At 37.1% G+C, this 21431-nt stretch overlaps 1 protein-coding gene across 5 annotated transcripts in view; it reads left to right on the top strand.

Annotated features, from left to right (window-relative positions):
• The window catches only part of GABRG3 (gamma-aminobutyric acid type A receptor subunit gamma3), a 746198-nt gene that overhangs the window by 411254 nt on the left and 313513 nt on the right, over window positions 1-21431 (top strand). For all 5 annotated transcript variants that reach the window (XM_032395414.1, XM_032395412.1, XM_032395415.1 and 2 more), the window contains exons 4-5: window positions 8219-8439; window positions 10420-10502. In XM_032395414.1, the coding sequence (XP_032251305.1) occupies window positions 8219-8439; window positions 10420-10502 (304 nt within the window). The remainder of the gene's footprint in view (window positions 1-8218; window positions 8440-10419; window positions 10503-21431) is intronic.

The following is a 21431-nucleotide window of genomic DNA, read 5'->3' on the forward strand; positions in this document are numbered from 1 at the left end:
TATACGTATATATATAATATATATATACACACACACACACACACACACAATGGAATATTACTCAGCCATCAGAAAGGATGAATACTTATCTTTTACATCAATGTGGATAGAACTGGTGGGTATTATGCTAAATGAAATAAGTCAATCAGAGAAAGACAATTATCTTATGGTTTCACTCATACTTGGAATATAAGAAATAGCACAGAGGATTATTGGGGAAGGGAGTGAAAACTGAATGGGAAGTCATCAAAGAGGGAGAAAAGCCATGAGAGACTCTTAACTATAGGAAAAAAAAATAAGGGTTGCTGGAGGGGAAGTGGGTGGAGGGATGGGGTAATTGGGTTATAGGTATTAAGGAGAGCACATGATGTGATGAGCACTGGGTGTTATACGCAACTGATGGATTGTTGAACACTACATCTGAAACTAAGTATGTACTATATGGTGGCTAATTGAATTTAAATAAAAAAAGAAAAAGAAATTCCAATTTCCCTAAAAAGCAATGAAATACTATTAAACACCTATATAACAACCCAGAAAGGCTATCTGAGTACTGTACTGCTTATGAATTATAATTTTCCTCCCCACTTCAAAGAGTCCATGTCCCACTCTGCAAGCTGCAAAGAATACATGTTATGATGTAAAGAATAGAGAGAGAATATTTAAAAGATAATAAAGATACCAACTAAAATTGGGCTCAGTTTTGCAATAGGTTTGATAGGTTTAAAGACATGAATATCACAAACTTTAGGAATTAAACTTTTCAGGAAAGGGAAGGGGATTGAAAAACATAATGCAACAGATATAACATTTGATGTATGAGCCAATCAGTCAGCTTGCTGTGTAACAAACCATCCTAAAATCTAGTGGGTTTTTATTATTCTCATGATTCTTGGATTGGTTGGGCAAGTTGTCTGATCTAGGATGGCCAGGCTAGGGCTGGCTAGTCAATGATGGCATTACTCACCTGTCTGGGCATTGGCTTGACTTGAGCTGGGGCCATGAACATGTCTGGGCATTTGTCTTATTTATGGCAGATTGGCCTAGACTCATTCATTTGGTGGTTACAGGGTTCCCAAGAGCAGCAAGAGGGGCCAAACCAACACTCAAGACTTTCCAAGTTTCTGCTGATGTCACTTTTGCTATTAAGTCACATGGACAAGGCCATGAACAAAATAAAAAGAATTCTTATAGCTGTTTTCACAAATAACTTACATAGTACCAGACACACTTTCACCCTTCACCTACCTCTTAAAAGTTTTGCTAATGTGCACATAAAGATTCAATATAGCAGATTTTCCACTTGATAGTAAATTTGGATAATAATGTTTGTGAACTGTTATAGTGAATATTGAGACAGTGAGAGTTTGGGTAGCAAGGATAGGTGCATTTTCAAATGGAAAACCTGAAAGTGGCAGAAACTGTGTTTAAGGACAAATGTTACAAACACTTTGGATAACTTTGTGTTGTACTTCTGACACTCTCAACTGACATTTTGCCCCTAGATGAGATATCTGAGCAGCCTTTAATTGGCATGGGCCTGTGATTACTGTTTTATAACGAAAACTTCCAGTGGCTTCATTTACTAATATATTTATCCACCAGTACTAGGTGTGGTACTAAAGGGCTTGGAACCTAAGGAAAAGAGCCTCTGCCCCTGGGAGTGTGTGTCTGCTGTAAACCCAATCTCCAAGTCCCTGTCCTTTATTAATCATTTTTCCATTTGACCCTCTTCTATGGTAAAGGAAAGGGAGAGTGTTAGGAAGTAATTTTCTGAGTTTTAGAAGTTACAAATTGATATCATTAAGAAGCATAATTTTTCTTCTGTTTTGTCAAAATGCTCCACATGCTGCAATAATTCATGGCCTATTTAGGAATCATTAAGCTCTCCAATTATTAAAACAAGTTATGAACATAGGCTCTCCACAAGCATGATGTTTTAAACTGGGGGATTCTGCACATTTATCATGTGTTACATTTATTAGTATTTTAAACACATTAATTTCACAGCTATTTATGAATTATATAAAATATTTATTTGTAAGAATGATTTTTTTTTTCTTCTGCAGAAAGGAAAAATGATTAATGACATAACAAAGAAAGTTTGAGAAACATAAAAATATTTTTCTGTGGGTGGGAAGTGTTTCTTCAACATTTAGTCAAATGTAGACACAATAAAACATCTACCCCATGCACCACACACACCGTCTGCATTATACCCTCTTGAGTTAGAGTTTGTGGCAGGGCTTCAGAATAAAGAGAACATTCCCCCAAGCCCCACTGTCCCCAACCCCAGAGCATTATGGTGTGCTCTTTTCCCTTACAAAAAGTAATACTGGGGGTGGGCATAGGAATCCATGCCTCACTCTGCAAGCTGCAGCATCACAGATGGTTTCTGATTATAGTGGTCCCCCCCTCCTCTTATCTGTGGTTTCCCTTTCTGTGGTTTCACTAGTCCTTAGTCAACCTCAGTCCAGAAGCAGATGATACTCCTTCTGATCTATCATCAGGTTAGTAGTAGCTTAATGCTTTGTCACAATGCTTATGTCATTCATCTCACCTCAGCTCATCACATAGGCATTTTATCATCTTACCTCATCACAAGTAGAAGGATGACTACAGTACAATAAGATATTTTGAGAGAAAGAGAGAGAGACCACATTCATGTAACTTTTTTATAATATATTTGTTATAATTATTCTGTTTTTAATTGGTTATTAATCTCTTACTATGGCTAATTTATAAATAAACTTTATCATAGGTGTGTATGTATAGGAAAAAACATAGTATATATCGAGTTCAATACTATCCATGGTGTCAGGCATCCACTGGGGGTCTGGGAACATATACCCCTGAGGATGATGGGGGGAGGTGACTGTACTTCATTGAGAACTCAAACATATAAAAGTTCTTTCCAGTGACAGGAAATGGAACATGTATAGAAGTCATTCTATCTCATCTTTATTGCAAAATTAAGACAGAAATGAGTGAAATGGAAAATTACTTTCAACAGTGAAAGGCTAATGTAAGCAGGGATATGGAAATATAAAGTGTTAGAATTGGAAGGGTCCTTACATTTAATCTACACCAACCACCCCAATTTATAGATGAGAAAACTGAGGCCAAGGAAGGTAACCTCATGTGGTTTGCAAACAGGGTGAACAAGGAGGGAACTTCTGCCCTGGGGGTCTTCCTCTCACATTGCCAGTGGTTTCTACCTCTAACAACTAGATTTCAACTGCTCTCAGTCACCTCCAGGGAAGCAAGTTTTGACTGTAGTTTAGAACAATTGGTACTTAGCAGCTGTGTGACTTGATGAAAATTAGTTATTCTCTTAGGTCTCAGTTTACCCCCTGAGAGGAAGGTTATTATAGTCTCTTTCTCAATAATCAGAGCCTGGAAGGTTACAGAAGCATCTGCACCTCATAGGAGTGACTTTGGGTAATGCTCTCTATCTTGTTATATAATTTACTGATTTCAAATCTGCATTTCAAAATATTTTATTTTGAAGGTATATAACCTGTGTATTAATGGGAATGGGGAACAGAGACAATAGGAGAGGAAGGGCAAAGAGGAGGGCCCTATCTTCAGGACACTTTTTGTTTTGCCATTTTTACACGGTAAAAACAAACACTTGATAAGTTTTACCTGGGTCCCAAAATTCAAACTAATTTTCACCCAGGGAGTAAGTGGTAAAATTCTTCAAGTTTTCTGAGTTTCCACATTCCTAATATAATATGAAATTTTTAAAAATCTGATAATTTTAGGTTCTTTCCAAAATATACTTGGGACTTTAATAGAGAGTATTTTTTTTTTTTTTTTTTTTTTTTGGTATCATTGATCACATTGTTGGGCCTTGGCCCTGCTTGGAAGAACATTTTCATCCTTTTCTCCTCATTCTCTTATCCGATGAACCAGTGTTAAAAGGAGAGAAAGAAGTAACATGTATGAGCATCTGTAGGTGCCACACTGGTCATTCTCATATGCTGAATTTTATTTTAAGTATTTAGTGTGTTCCCTATGCAACTATAGCCTGTTACACAGTGAGCAAGCATCATTGTGAAGCTAAAATCCTGCCATCAAGGAGGTAAGGTGCCTACTCACCTCATTGAGTCTATTCTGTCTGACAGAATTGTTACTGTCTCATCCAGTATGCTTTTGAACTTGCTTGCGGTCTCTTGCTCCATTTATCTGTGTGGCTCACTCCTGCACCTCACTGAGGTCTTGCAAAGGGAGTGTGCTCTTCAAACACCATCCCAGAAATGGCACACACCACTTTGTTCACATTTCACTTCATCACAAATAAGATGGTCAGACACAGCCCCAGCAGGAGGAGAGGGAGATGCAATTCTACCACGTGCTGCAGTATTTGGTGAATAGGACCAATGGCCACCATAATCTGTATCTAGCTGCCAAATATTGTCTCTCTCCTACATCAGGGAAGACACATCCTACCCTTCTTCAAATGAGGCAACCCAAAAGGCCTACCCAGCCCCAGCCCCTGGGTCAAGGTTTTGTGTATGTGTGCTGGCATCCACATTAATTCACATGGTTTTCCTTGGTCCACTGACTTCTAAACTAAAAAGAAAAGCTATTTTACCTATCCCCAATATGTAGTATATCTACAGTGATGGAGAAGAGCCAGGATAATCACAATCAACCCACTGGTTTGCAGCAATTCTGAGACCCTACTCGACAGATCCTGAGTGGGCTCTGTTCCCTGGGAAGAAAGCATCTTCTTTGATTAAACTTTAATTCTGCTCCCAGGGTAGGACTCCAAAGGACACTTCTCCTTGGCTCTTAACTCCATTGTTTAAGAGTTTATTCTTTTTCCACTAACTGCTTTGGTCATGGGAAAGTGGGCATTGGAGAAGAAGCCCCATTAAGGTCTAATCAGCTTTTCCAGGCCACAATCTGCCCTTTATAGATAGGAATGCAAAAGTACATTTAGTTTCAAATAGTCACAGATGTCTCTTCCTGACTTGATGGTCCTTTGGCAGTAGAACTCTCGTAAACCTAGCCAGCTTCTTACCTATTTGAAGAGTTTCAAATGTGCATAGCCATATTCACATATCTTTTGTCAACACAATTCTAGGATCCACTAAGTGTCTTTGCTTTTGCATGCCACTGCCTCTCCCACCCTTTTGTTTTCAAATGGACTCTTTTTACTCTTTCTCTTAAATTAAGTACAGGTGCCTTGGCCACATCAGCCTTCAGTGGAAGAGTTATACTTTGGTCTCTTATCCTGAAGCCACATTTATACAATTAAAGATTTTGTAGGGTGACAACTTAATCCATTTAGGGATTTTTAGCTGTGGGTCTGATTATTTCTGCAAAGCTGAGTTTCAATAGGCTTTTAACTCTCTAGGCATTTCTTGATATGATTTACTGAGGGGGATTAGGAGCGGTTGCCTGTTCTAACCCTGCAAGAACCTATGTTTGCTTTATCTTTCTTTTCTTTTTCATAACTGCTTTCCAACTGGCCAATTATCTTCTGAGATAATTTCTTTCTTACGTTAACTTAGAAAGCACAGTCAATAGCGGCAAACACGTTCTAATTAATGTTCCTTTTCCAACCTTTGCGCAAAGAGCTATGCACTCCTTAGACATGCTCTGCCTTACTGCAGGTGTCAACTTTAACACCCATGTGTGACATGAGCCACCTTGCTTCCAGTCCTAAGCCAACACTACGTGTTACAGATTTGTTTCAGCATTCTTTTTTAATACACTGATTTTCTTTTTTTTCTTTTGTTTTTTATTGAGATAAAATTGACATTTAACATAATATTAGTTTCAGATATACAAATAATGATTTAATGTACATATATATTGCAAAATGGCACCATGATAAGTCTAGTTAGAAATATTTTTTTCTTGTGATGAGAGATTTTAAGATCTACTCTTAGTGACTTTTGATTATACCATACGGTATTGTCAACTATAGTCACAATGCTGTACATTACATCCCTGGCACTTAATTCATTTTATAATGGGAAGTTTGTACTTTTTGATTCCCCCCACCTCTTCTCCCACTTCTCAGTCTCCACCGCTGGAATCCGCCAGTCTGTTCTCTGTATCCATGACTTCAGTTTTTTATTTTTTTTAGTTTCCACATATAAGTGAGATCACAGGTATTTGTCTTTCATTATCTGATTTATTTTACTTGTTTCAGCACTGTTTGAAACCCCTTTTTATTTATTTATTTTTAAAGATTTATTTATTTTTAGAGAGAGAGAGAAAGCACACGCATGAGTGGGGGAAGGGGCAGAGGGAGAGGGAGAGGGAGAGAATCCCAAGCAGACTCCTCACTTCTCAGGACCCTGAGATCATGACCTGAGCTGAAAACAAGAATTGGGCACTTAACTGAGTCATCCAGGTGCCCCCAAACCCATTTTAAAATTAGTCAGTATACAACAGGAAATAACACACATGCATACACACACACACACAAACTTCCTCTTTGTTTCTCTCTGTGTGTACAATTCCAAGGTCAGAGTCTGTTAATGAGAGACATGTGCAAAGTTCTGGAAGGCAATAACGAGACAGAGGCTATTATCCCCCAGAGGCATGTTTAGGCAGACACATGGACAGAGGGGAGGACTTGCACTGGGCCCCTCTGGATGTTGAGATTTCATTCAACTCTGGAAGCTCCCACAATAACCTGCCCCCAGCTTCTGCTTCCCTGGCATTTGCTCCTGCAGCTGGTCAAATGCTTAAGCAAGACTCAGATTCCCTATACATAATTCTTTCCACATTAAAAACTTGGATGTTTTTTGTCTTTTCTAGCTGGAATCCTAAGTGATACACCGACTTCATTTTTCTGGTTGCTGTGTGTGACCATCAAACTTGCTGTTTTTTCACCTTAATTGTATGTTTAATTCCCAGACTAAAATATAAGCTCCATGAAGGGAGGGAGTTTTCTTGTCGGTGCAGTGCTGGGTCTTCAGTGGTTTGCAGGGCATGGCATACTCAGTGCAGCAAAGAGATGATGAATGAATGGATTAGTTAATAAAAATCAGGATCTGGTCAGTTGAATTAACTACCTCAGAAAGGTTCTTTAACTGGAAACTCAATGGTAAGGATAAATGTGGGATTTGTTGAGAATTACTGAACCCACACTCTGTAATAGTAATTCATTATTATATCTAATATGTAAATGAAACTGAAAGGTATAAAAATCTCTAACAGTCTGCTTCTAGATCCACTTTACTATGGGCCTAATTGATGATAATCCTTGAAACTGTGTTTAGGGGAAGGGCCTCTGAAGTGGTCCAGTCTCGGAATATTTCTTTTATTTTTTTTTTTAAGATTTTATTTATTTACTTAAGAGAGAGAGAGGGAGAGCACAGAGGGAGAGGGAGAAGCAGGCTCCCTGCTGAACAGAGAGCCCCATGTGGGGCTCGATCCCAGGACCCTGAGATCAGGACCAGAACCGAAAGTAGACGCTCAACTGACTGAGCCACCCAGGTGACCCTAGGGACATTTATTTAGGTCTCTTGGTGAAATTAGTCCTATTCCACATCTAATGGTTGCAGCAAAGCCTTATTCTGTGCTGGGAATACCAAAATTTCCAATTACAGAGGTCGTGTGAGCCTCACCAGCCTTCTGTTGAATCAGCATTTGGCTTGGGTGTCAGTCACCTTTATAGTTCTTTGTTGTTGCTTGTTTCTTACTTTTCTTTTTGATTTAGATTGTGTTGTTTGATAAGGCTTTTAAATGAAAATGATCATTATTATATAAGCTAATACTGTATGGATCTATGCCAGACATTAAGGGTTTTTCATGTAATCATTTCCTTTCTTCTTTATAACCCATTTAGGAGGTGGGCATTCCACCCATTTTACAGATTAGAATGAGGCTTCAATAGGTAATATTACCTGTTAAAGCTTAGACTTGTGAATGCAGGGGGATTTATTCTGTGCTTTGAATTATAGTCTACTACCACTTGACCCTTTATCACATTTTATGTGTTTATTACAATTTAAGACTTACAGAATCTTTTGTACATATGTTATCACATTATTGACTAATAATACTGGTTATCATTTGTTAAAATGTTTACCATGTTGAGCCATGCACTATACTAAGCTCTAACAGAAAGGGATGTGGGGGATAAGGGGGTAAACATGGAGGAAACCCAAACTTTTGACAAAGAAAATGAAACATACAGAAAATTCATTAATAGAACCACTTTGCCTCTCCTTTTGCTCTGTTTCAGGAATACCAAATTGACATATTTTTTGCTCAGACCTGGACAGACAGTCGCCTTCGATTCAACAGTACTATGAAAATACTCACTCTGAACAGCAACATGGTGGGATTAATATGGATTCCAGATACAATCTTCCGTAATTCTAAAACTGCAGAGGCTCACTGGATCACCACCCCCAATCAGCTACTCAGAATTTGGAATGATGGGAAAATCCTTTATACTTTAAGGTGAGATGTTGGTGGATTTTTAATCACTGACGGGCTGATAATTTAGATCACTGTAGAGATGGGACCCTATTTTCATTTCTGCGTTCTGTCACTTCTCACGTTTGACATGCTACAGCATCCCGAAAAAGTTTGTCCTAATGCCACTATGTGTGAAAATAAAGGCACACAAATGTTCTACAATGAATATAAACTCATTCCTTCATCAGAATCCATTTCTGCTGGAAGTGGACTGTGGAATTTTCTTTAATATATTTAACCCACGGGTCCACTCAGCTAAGAAAATAAAGATGTCTTGGTGTACTAATTAACAAATGTAATCATAGCCAAATTTAAGACTACAGGAAAAAAAAGAGCACAGAGGGTATTCCCCAACGCATCCCTAATGGAAGTGGCAGCTACAGTGTAATGAGACTTCCTGCAGGCCAGGCAGTCCTTACAAAGCTGGGCAAGGTAAGAGAAACTGCACTTCAGAGAAGTGAACTGACTTGCCTGTCCAAAGTCACCACTGGGAACTAGTGTTATCAGAGTTTGAACCCGTGTCTGTATCGCTCAGAAGTCTTTGCACTAGGGTGGCCCAAGTCTAACTGAACACCCAACTGTAACATACCAAAGGAATGCCCTGCACCTTGGCCAGCCTTTCTGTTTGTCTAGCATTAGGATCAGGACAGTACCCTCCAGACACTGTTGTCCCCACTGCCTGTCATCCCTTAGGAGCACTATATGTGCTCACTCTCTTCTAACACTTTCTCTCACCACCTTTGCAGCACCATGGCTCCTCTCTATGTCTCCTGCTCCTGCTTTTGTGCAGTCTTTTCTCCTGTTCTTTCTGCCTCAGGACTTCCTCATTACTTCACTCACTTTCTTTTCTCCTGCTGACTTAGTTCATCCATTCCCACATCTATGCTGAGGCTTCCCATATGCCTACCTCCAACCCAGAACTTCCCTTCTGGACTCCAGAAGCTTGGAGCCACCTGCCTATGGGATGTCTCCTCCTGAGGTCTAAAAGACATTGCAAATTCAGCATTCCTCAGGAGATGGTGACTTGTCTAATTCTTCTGACACATGTATCTTCCTGGCTCAGTAAAGCCCACCACCAGCCCCTGGGCACGTCTCCTCTCCCACTCCCACATTCAGTACATGAACTCTTAATTGCAGGTGAATTGTGGCCATGCAGAGAAGTCTGTAACTCAGAATGGTAAACAAGTATCCACAGCACAAATAAAAGTACTGACTAAAATCAAAAGAAGTGGAAGATTAGAGAATTTCAACTTTCAGGGAAATAATAATTTTGGCAGGCGGAGAACAACAACAACAACAAATCCACAGTAGGGAACTCTGCTGATGGATTACAGTTAGAGAGTTGGAGTCTGTAACAGGTGTTTCCACATCAGTCTTAATGGAGTGCGGATGAGACTCTGATGTAGAGGTGAGCCTCAGCAAACCAGAATGGGGACATGGCCTATCCTGGGATCCTTCATAGGAACTCTGGCCCCAGAGCTTTCTGCTCTGGAAGGATGCAATGCACACACTTGTATAGCCACCACCTGCTTAGGCTAATGAGAGAGTTGTCTAAATATGAAGTCCATTCTACAAGTGGATTAGTTTTGCGTTATACCTACCTAGATAAATACACCAGTTTCAAAATGGAAGAAGGTTTTAATTCAGTAAAACAGATTGAAGACAAAGACCTATAAAATAACAGTTGTTTTTATTTGTCTCCTCTTTGACTTTGCTTGTATTTCTAGACATATTTGGAATTTTACTAACTGAAGTTCTCTCTGCTACCAATAGTTAAAAACAGAACAAAATAACACAAAAACCACTAAATGGTATCCCTGAATGGCACCACTGCCAAGAGTGAGTTAAGTGCACTGCCCTCACTCCCCAATTGTGGTAAAGTGACTGCTCCTTGGCTTTGATCTGGGACTTTTCTGGGTTGCTCCTGGCAGACCTCAAGAGTGACCCTTGGCTCTCCTGCAGGCTCACTATAAATGCAGAATGCCAGCTGCAGCTGCACAACTTCCCCATGGATGAGCACTCCTGCCCACTGATTTTCTCCAGCTGTGAGTACCAACTTGGGGTATAAATGCTGTGTAAAGGAATGTCTATTTTCTGTTGATTTATGGCAGATGGTCATGCATCATTGTGCATAGAAAAAAGGGATAATGGTTTTGGTATTAGACACATGGGTGTTTTAACTCTATTGTTTGGATGTCTGTTACAGAATAGGTAGCTTTGAAAAAGCTGTGAGCAACTTGACCATTACTTATAATAATGAAAGAGTCAGAAATTGGTGAACAGTTGACTTACCAAAGACCCTTATGCTAATGAGCTGTGCATATTTGGAAGTATACAAAATTCATTTACAATATTTTTGGGTTTAATATCATCTTCAAGCAAGTTGTTTTGTTTTCTGAATAGAAAGATAAAAAATTTTATTTAAATATATTTATATTTGTCTTATTGCCATATTGTAGGATATAATTTTTCAGTATTTTATTTTCTAATATTTTACATATGATTAATATTAGCTAACGAGTAATCATTCACAAATTCTTTAAGACAATATCTAATACATACAGGGATACATATAAAAGGAAATATCAAATTTATGTGTATTTATAAATTAATTTTTTAAGTAAAGCTCAATATGGAAATACATCTGTAGAATTCAGGATAGTTCCTTTTAAATGTATTGATTACAAGTAGCTAAGTATGACTCATAAGAATTTAATTAACTTTATTGGCTTTCTATAAAATTGCATATGGAGCTTGACAAACAAATGTGATGAAATCTCAGGCAGAGGTTTTGTGGCTTCCCTCACCAGACATTATAGTGAAAAGACAAAAATGAAATAAGAGATGAACACATTTTATAGTTCATTTTAGGTACAGAAAAAGGCAAGGTAGAAAGCAAAATTTCATTGATCTCTTAGATTGGGTAAAAATATTCTTTTGTAGAGATTAGTTTAAATCCTAATTTAAAATAATATTTTCTCCCAAACCATTATATTTGTTGGTAACACAAATTTTTAATGCCCAGCAAGTAGGTGGCTAATATCTATGAATGTCTGGTAAACTTGCCTATAGATTCATTTAGGCCTGCTGTTCTCTATTTATTTAATTACTTTAAAAGTTATAGAACCATTCAAATAGTCTATTTCTTTGTGAGTCAGTTTGGTATATATGTATACAATTTTCCTAATGATTTGTCCACTTCACTATTTATTAGTGTTCTCAGTAAACCCAATTTAGCTATGTAGATCCTTCCAATGCTCTGATATGCTATTAATTCATCTATAACTACTATAACTATAATTATTACTACTACATAACTTTAATGGTTGTTTCTTATTATTAGACATCCTATTTTTTGCTTTTTTCTAATTCTTTATGCAATTTGACAGCATCTCATTTCTTTATTAAATTTTTAATGTCATCTTCCACTTATTTAAATTTCCAAAACTTTCCAATATCTTTGTGGGAGCAATTTGCAGAATTTGTTGTTTTGTTTTACTTGGTTACATGGTAATTAATTTACTTTTCTGTTCAATAAGTAATTTGTTCATTTGAGCTCATGTTTCTTGGATTCTTTTTCTGTGGGATTTCTTTGAGGCTTACATTTAAAACAGGTTTTTCTAAACAGGTTTTGCTCTGGCTCTGCCTGGTGTCTCTATAACTTTAAAGTTTAAGCCTGGATTCCTAGGCTACATAGTTGGTGTGAATTCTAGCTACATGTCTGTGATTTCAGGCTGTGATTTTATATTCTTAGAAAGACTTTTTTGCTTTTCTGTTGTTCCCAGAGCCAAATCAGGACAGGGAATCTACTTTTAGGGAGAGTTTCTCCTGAGTCCACAAGCTGAGGTTATCTCCTTTCCCTGTGGTAGCAACACAAGTGTCCATCAACAGATGCATGGATAAGCAAAAGTGGGAGAAAGGGTAAAAGATCATGATCCTACTATATACTGTCTATATGAGACACAATTTAGATTCAAAAACAAATCATTTGGAAGTGAAAGGATGAAATAAGATATAGAATGCAAATAGTGTCCGAAAGAGAGTTGGATTGGTTATATTAATATAAGACAAAATATATTAAAGAAAATTGTTATTAGAGACAAAGAAGGATGTTTATAATGATAAAATGTGTCAGCACATCAAGAAATTCACAGTAATAATAAACATGCATGCATCTAATAATAGAACATTAAAATATATAAAGCAAAAATTGACAGATCTGAAGGGAAAAACTGATGATTCAACAATAATAGTTAGGTACTTTAATAACTCACTTTAAAAAATGGATAGAAAAACTATAAATAGAAGGTCTATCAGGGAAACAGAAGACTTGAACAGTACTTCAAAGCAACCAGATCTAGTAGATATCTATAGAATAGTCCACTGAACAACAACAATACACATTGTTCTTAAGTGCCCATGAGGCTTTCTGCAAGATAAGCCACATATTAGGTAATGAAACAAATCAATAAATTTAGAATGATTGAATTAAGATTGCAGGATACAAGATCAATATACAAACAACATTTGCATTTCTATAAACTAGAAATTAAACCTTGAAAAGGAAAGTAAGAAAACAATTACATTTACAAAAGTATCAAAAAGAATATAATACTTAAGAATTAATTTAACAAAATAAATGCAAGACTTGTATGTTGAAAACTACAAAAATGTTGTTGAAAGAAAGGAAAGAAGATCTAAGCAAATGGAAAGGCATTCTATGTTCATGAACAGAGACTTAATGTTTTTAAGGTGGTAACGCTTTCCAAAATAATCTATAGATTCAGTACAATACTTATCAAAACCCCAGCTGGCTCTTTTTCCCTGAAATTGACAAACTGATTCTAAAATTTATGGGGAAGTTAAAGAAATCTAGAATAGCCAAAACAATCTTGAAAGAAAAACAAATTGAGAGAGCTCACACTTCTGATTTCAAAACTTACTACTAAGCTACAATAACCAAGACAGTGTGGTGTGGTGCTGCTATAAAGATGGATATACAGATATACTCAAATGCCCATCAATTGATGAACAGATAAAATTTGATATATAACAGAATATAACTTCACCTTAAGTAGATTGGGAAAAGAGACAAATCTCCCATGCAGAAGAATTCCAAATAATTTATATAGATATTCCACCCTCATGGAGGTGGAACATAACTCCTTACCCCTTAAGTCAAAGATGAGCATAGTAACTTCCTTCCAAGAAGTTTATAATGGAAAGGGATAAAATGTATTTTATAGTGGAGAAAACTAACAAACACTACTTCAGCCAGGTGATTAAGGTCAATATCAACAGTTGTAAGTCATATCGATAGTATGTACCTTTATATGATGTGATGATAACAGCACTTTACCTCTGTGGTCTCCCTCCTAAAAACCCATAACCCCTTTTAATCATAAGAAAAACACCAGACAAATCCTACTTCTACAAAAACCTGAACAGTACTGTTCAGAAATGTCAGTGCCATTGACAGAGCAAGGAATGTCTTTGAAACCGTCATCGCCAATGTGGTATCTTGGATGGCATCCCAGCATAGAAAAAGAGCATTAGGTGCAAATGGATGAAATCTGAAAGAAGAAGACTGGACATGAGTCAACAATAATATATCAATATTGGCTCATTAATTGTGGCAAATGTACATATTAATGTAAGATATTAATAATAGGGGAAATTGGGTGTGGTGTATTGGGAACTCCCTGTAGTATCTTTGTAATTTTTTCCATAAATTTAAAGCGATTTTAAATTTCAGCATAGGAAACGGTAGACAAAACCAAAAGACAACCTAGAGAATGGGAGAAGATATTTGCAAATGTCTTATCAGATAAAGGGCTAGTATCCAAAATCTATAAAAAAAACTTATCAAACTCAACACCCCCCAAAAATCTTATCTTCAAAAAGATAGAAATATGAGTAATCATACCGAGCTGGTATTATAGGTCCAATTCCTAAATAAAATTGGTCCAAGTTGCTGATAAATTAATACTTTAAGGGCTTAAGTGAAATAATAAGGTGGAAAATGACAAAACAAGATCCCATGCCTCTTCCTTCACTTCAGCAAAACAAACTTCTGAATTATGGGAAATATCTGGAGACCCTGAGTCAGAAGTTCCAGCGTAGAGATTTCAGTGGTAAACAATCTTGTACAGCAGTTCTTACATATTTTGCGCTCACATATCACTATGAGAGTCTGAACAAACTTATGGTCCTTTATTCACACACTTAGATAATTTCACATGGTATTTTGCACCTCTCAGCTACATAATTTGTAGTCCAGAGTTTCAAAACTCCTCATCTAGTCCATCTTGCTCATGTGTAGATGAAGAAACAGAAACAGATGCTGTCATTCTCCTAGGTTAAGGGATTAGAAATGGGATCCTCTGACTTCTGGAAAGTGCTTCTTCCATTGTATCAAACCAGTTACTATTGACTCTACCTCAAAAATGTCCCTGAACTTGTTCACTGCTAACTATTTCCATGTTGGGTTTTTTGCTCCCACTCTTATATTTCAAGTTCATTATATACATATATCCTGGCACTGGCTTTTAAAATATGTATCTGTCTAAATCATTCCAGTACTTCTAACCATTCAAAATTCTTTCCCCTGGTGATGAGTATCAGACTTGAATGCTTTACCATAACCAAGATTCCTTCCTCTCTCTCTAACTTCATTTCTTTCCACTCTCTGTCTTGAAAGTGCATGCTTTACTATTCCTTTTATGGATGTTTATCTCCTTTTCACTCAAAATATAGCTCTATACAACACTAATCTATATCCTTTATATTTTCATTTTACCAAACTGTAAACTAAGGCATCCTCAATAGCTTGTGTATAGATCAATTCAAACACAAAGATTTAGTATCTATGGATTTTACTCATAGAATTTTAATTGCATGTTCCAAACCAAAAATAGTTTATTCTACAGGTTTTAGTTATATGATTTAATGATATTTCACCTGCAGAACAACACATATGAAAAGAATAAAATATAGTCATTGTGAGTAGAATGGAAGCCTCTAAAGAGGATCATAATCATCATGACAATAGGATCATCCTCCATATTCCTTTATGGTTACTTGATGAGGAGGGATGTTTGCTAGCTCTTCTAGCACTCCATGAGCCCCTCATTCAGGAGAGTAGCTATGTGCTTGGTGAGAAATGGCATCTGGTGGCTAATGTCAGTTGTGCTTCACTTTACTCAATTTCATGAGAAGTTTCTGTGAAGGAAGGAGGTTACACTAACCTGTTGTGTTTTTCTTAGGAATTTGATTATCTACTCAATAACAGTACCTCACATGTACCAAAATAAACTTCAAGTCCACCCCTCCATTTTCTGTGATATGTTCAGCTTCCTTCTGATGTTGAGATCTGATACTTCTTCCATATCTCTTTTAATATCTGAAACTGTTATTCTATCATATTAAGAGGGATATTGCTTTCTATTCCTGATCTATGGATTATTTTTAAATTGTTCTTATAAAGATAAATTGAAAATATATATTAGGACCCACAGAAATAGTTATCTTTGATCATCCTTCAATATTATTTTCCCCATTGCAGAAATTTCTGTTTCTATTTTTCCTTATCTAGTACTCCTAACTCTAAGAAACTTGTATTCTATATGAATGCCAAGATTTACTCTTAGCCCTTCTTGGCTCTGCACCATCCTCTCCTATACCATAGGGTAGGGGTTGCAAATGCAATGAACAACAACAACAACAAAACAAAACAAAAACAAAAAAACTGAGCCACATCAAGAATTTCAGTGAATGACTCTGGTTACCATATATACTTTTTTTTCCTCATAAGTATACAGCAAGAAGCATGACTACATGCTTGACTAGTAAAAAGCAGCCAACCTTTAATTTCAGGCTCCAGCGTACAACAGGTCATGGTGGAGATTATGGCAAAGTACATAAATTGCCTGTGAGAAAACCACTTTCAATGTTGGCCAGATCTTACTTTGATGGAACACAGGAAAGATTTTGCCAGGTATTTTTATTTTGAAACAGAAGATCTGAATTTTTATATGAAAGCTTCCAATATTTTTAAAAGTTGACAACAAATTCATTTAAAATTAAATGTATAATTAAAACATTTTGAAGGTTAAAACTCTACTGACCAAATAAAATATATCCATGAGCTGGATAGACAACAGCACAATCTCTGTATTAGTTTTTTCCTCTGTTTTACATTTCTTTTAAACTGTGTAACTGTTTCCTCTGAGTAGCACTGTGGTCTCTTCATTTTCCAAAGTGTTTATTTTCAATTAACACTCCTTGTTCTCCTTTTATCATACTATCTAACAGAAATAGAACGCAAACCAAGGGTGTAATTGTAAATTTTCTAGGAGTTGCATCGTTTTTTAAGTGGGCTTCATAATCAGCATGGAGCCCAATGTGGGGCTTGAAATCATGACCCTGAGATCAAGACCTAAGCTGAGATCAAGAGTTGGACACTTAACCAACTGAGCCACCCAGGTGCCCCTCTAGGACTCACATTTTAAAAAGTTAAAAGAAACTTGAAATTAAATTTAATATTTTATTTAACAAAATTTATCCAAAATATCATCATTTAAACATGCAATCAATGTGAAAAATAATTAGTGAGATGTTTTAATAAATTAGTATGGGATAGTTTCATAGTGTCTTCAATATACAATGTGTATTTTATGCTAACCTCACTTTTTAGTTTGGAGTAGTCACATTGCAAGTACTCATCAGTTTACCTACAGCTTTTGGCCAACTGTTGTTGGAAAGCACAGTCTTAGACTCTCCCAGAGGTTTTCAAACCAGCTATTCATCTCCTTTAAAACTGTGTGTTTTGCTTAATATCAATAATGTTCTTGATTCCTCTTTCCTATTTTGCTCCCTGTTTAGTTTACTTAAATACCTACGTGTAAATTTAACCAAAGATCTGTATTTTGAAAACTATAAGACATTAATTAAATAAACTGAAGAAGACACAAATAAATGAAAAAATATTCCATGCTCATGGATTGAAGGAATCACTATTGTTAAAATGTCCATACTATCCAAAGCAATCTAAAGATTCAATGCAATCTCTATCAAAATTCCAATGGCTTTTGGAAAAAACAGACATAGATCAATGGAACAGAATAGAAATCCCATAAATAAACCCATGCATATATGCTGAATTAATTAATGACAAAGGAGCCAAGAATATACAATGGGGAAAGACAGTTTCTTCAATAAATGGTGCTGGGAAAACTGGACAGCCATATGCAAAAAAATGAAAGTTGACCACTATCTTACACGTACACAAAAATTAACTCAAAATGGATTAAGCACTTAAATATAAGACAGGAAATCATAAAACTCTTAGAAGAAAACATAAGCTGTAAGTTCCTTGACATAGGTCTTGGTAATGACATTTTGAATCTGACACCAAAACCCAAACTAACAAAAACGAAAATCAATAACTGGGGAGGCATCGTACTAAAAGGCTTTTTTTTGCACAGAAAAGGAAACCGAACAAAATGAAAAAGCAACCTATTGAATGTGATAAAATATTTGCAAATCATATACATGGTAAAGGACTAATATCCAAAATATATAAAGAACTCATACAATTCAATAACAAAAAAGACAATTTGATTAAAAATTTCCTTTAGTAATGCCCCCGGGCATCCCTTCTATTTTCCTCTTAATACATACCTGCCATGATGAGATACAAAAAAAACAAAGGGCATTGGAAACCAGTTTCAATTGATCAAATTACCCAGTTCTGTGGCTGTGAAGTTAAATTCATTGCTACTGAATTTGATTCAGACACTGGTTTACTGTGTTCGCATCCCTTCATGGCAATAGGATCCCTGAGGAATGTTGACTTGGAAAAAGATTCTAAAGACATCCAGGAGGTTCATGCTCCAAGTTAGGTCTCAGAACTTAGAGGGAGGGTACCATCTGCATTTCATGGTCAGTTGAATTGTATCCTTTCAAGGCAGGAAGGCAAGCTGAGCAGGACTGGAAGACTTCACTTAGCCTCATCACTATCAGGCTCCAGCAACATCTGATTGGCTGTGCAGAGGTACAAATAAACCAGAAAGACTTATTTTTAGGAGTCATTAATACCTTCTTTATTCCTATGTGTGCAGCAGCCAGAGTACAGCCAAATGTATTTTATTCTAAGCCTTTGTTGATGTGACCTGGAGAGGGAACTAAGTACTCTTGGCTCATCCAAATGCTTTTATAACCGGTGTATGTCTTAAAATAAGCTGAGTCAAAATTGCTTGTTTCCTGAATGCTGCCGAAGTGCATTAATGAGGTGGGCCTTCTGCCAGGTAGAGCATCCTGGCAGGTGGGGCTGTCTCCCATCCCTTTTGCTTTGGCAGGAAAGGAATCACACAGCTCCTTGAAAGTTGGAGGAGTTAATCACCAAATAGCAGATGGTATGAAATGCCAGCAGTCGTCCTGTGTCCTCTGAAGCAAATGCTCAGGTGTGAGACTTCCGAAAGGAAACCCATCATCCAAGGGGAGAGTGGTGGTTATTTTTATGTGTTAATTTGACTATGCTATTGGTTGCTTGGATAACTGGTAAAACATTATTTCTGGGTGTGTCTGTGAGGGTGTCTCCAGAAAAGAGATTAGCATTTAAAGGCTAGACTAAAACAGATTACTCTAATCAATGCTGGTGGGCATCATCCAATGCACTGAAAGTCCAAATAGAACAACAAGGCAGAGGAATATGAAACTTGCTCTCTTTACTGGGGCCAGGACATCCATCTTCTGCCCTCAGACATTGCTCCTCCTGGTTCTGAGGCCTTCAGACTCAGACTGGGACTTACATGATTAGCCCCCAGTTGTCAGACCTATAGACACAGACTTACATAGGCATACCTCATTTTATTTCCCTTCACTTACTGTGTTTCATAAACACTGTTTTTTTCACATATTGAAGGTTTGTGGCAACCCTGCATTGAACACGTCTATTCATGCCATGTTTTCCAACAGCATTTGGTCATTGCATGTCTCTGTGAATATTTTGGTAATTCTCACGGTATTTCAAACTTTTTCATGATTATTATATTTGTTATGGTGCTCTGTGCTCAGTGATTATGATTCACTGGAATCTCAGATGATGGTAGCATTTGTTAGCAATAAAGTATTTTAAATTAAGTTATGTACATTATTTTTTTTGACATAATATCACTGTATACTTCATAAAGTGCAGTCAGTATAAATACTGGGAAACCAAAAAACTCATTTGACTAGTTTTATTGTGATTCTCACTTTATTGCGGTGATCTGGAACTGAACCTGCAATTTCTCCAAGGTATTCATGCACCACAAGCTTTTCTGAGTCTTCAGCTTATAGATGACAGATCATGGGACTTCTTGGCCGCTATAACTACATGAACCAATTCCTGTAGTAAGTCTTCTCTTATGCTTATGCCTATCTATATCTGTCTATCCTACTGGTTCTGCTTCTTTAGAGAACCCTGACTGATACTAAGAGGAAGTTCCCACCCTATGAGCCTACCAAATATGTGAATTCCAAGGTCTCAAATGCTCCAGCATCTGCTTGAATCTACCTAATTTGGATGCAGCTAGAGTGAGCTCTGTGGCATGTCTGGGGGACACAACTGAGTCCAGCAGCCTCCACCTTTCAGTGAGAATCAAGACAGCACCCTGGCAACCAGGTTTCCCATCAAGGACCACACCAGGCAGGCCTGTGTGGTGGGTGAGGCAGACTTTGCCACCTTCTCTCAGGCGGCCCCATACTCCTCAAGGTGCTTACCCCACAATTGTCAGCCAGCTTGATTTCCCACATGTTCCTGGATCTCTGGCCTCTCCAATTCTGTCCTGTCCCTGTCTTCCCATTGCTGTAGACACGCATACCTTGGGGGGTGGTGGTGGGAGGGTGTCCACTGCAGATGGTTATGACTGGGCATGCCTTCTACAATGACAGTGATGGTATCCACAACAGAAAGAACAGGACTTTGGGATCTCCTCCATGTAACTGTCACCCTCAATGTGGTGGAAACTCATTAAAAGTGGTAAATTACTGTTATACATGATTTCTGTGGCTCCACTGTCCAGTCTTGAAGGTAGGTCATATTTATTCTAGCTTTAGGTGAAGTAAGATGTTCAGAGAGGTTAAGGACCTGATCATGGCAGAACAAAGAATGCTTCACTGCAAGAGATAAGTTGTGACTTTGAAGGCTGTGCTCTCCTTTTTTTTTTTCTGTCTATTTTTTTCTTTCATAATGACGTTCTGCCACTTTTTTTTTTTAAACACTTAAAATTTTTAATGCTTTAAAATATCCAGCACCATGTACATCCATAGATCTGGAATTGCAACATTGTAACAGCAAGATTGGAATTGGTCTAAATATCCATTAAAAGGAGCATGGGGAGAGAAAACAATCTATGAAATGTGGTAATATGCCTCTGTCAACAAAAATGCAAATATTGATCTGCAACTCCCTCTAAAATTACTATGCCAGAAAATCAGAAAAAGTCCTTAGGTTATACCCTGTGTAGTAAAGTGTACATGGTGTATGTGTGGAAGGAAATCTATATGATATAGTATGAATTATCGAACATGTCTCCATATATGCATTTACAGTAGTTTGCATGTACAGAAAAAAAAAAGAAATTGTGGTTCAGTCAGATCACCTGGGTCTTCACCTTGGCTCCACCACTTCCTCATTCTGTCACCAAGAAAAGAATTATTCTGTGCCTCAGTCTTCTCAACAATACTGTGAGTACACCTATTCTCAGTTGATCATGATTTACTCGGTTGCCAAAGTGTTTCGAGTTTAAAATTTTCTGATAGCTACAAATTATCTGAACCCAAACCTAGCAGACTATTTCAGTCAAAATCTTGACTGAATTTATCAAATATTTTTAAATGTAACTAGTTATCCTAGTAACTTCATTGCTGTGATGTTCAAAGGAATAATTACATATGTCTAAACATATTCCGCTAAATTTTTCATCACTGTG

This window comes from Phoca vitulina, unplaced genomic scaffold (assembly GCF_004348235.1).
Source record: "Phoca vitulina isolate PV1807 unplaced genomic scaffold, GSC_HSeal_1.0 scaffold84, whole genome shotgun sequence".
Taxonomy (NCBI): Eukaryota; Metazoa; Chordata; class Mammalia; order Carnivora; family Phocidae; genus Phoca; species Phoca vitulina.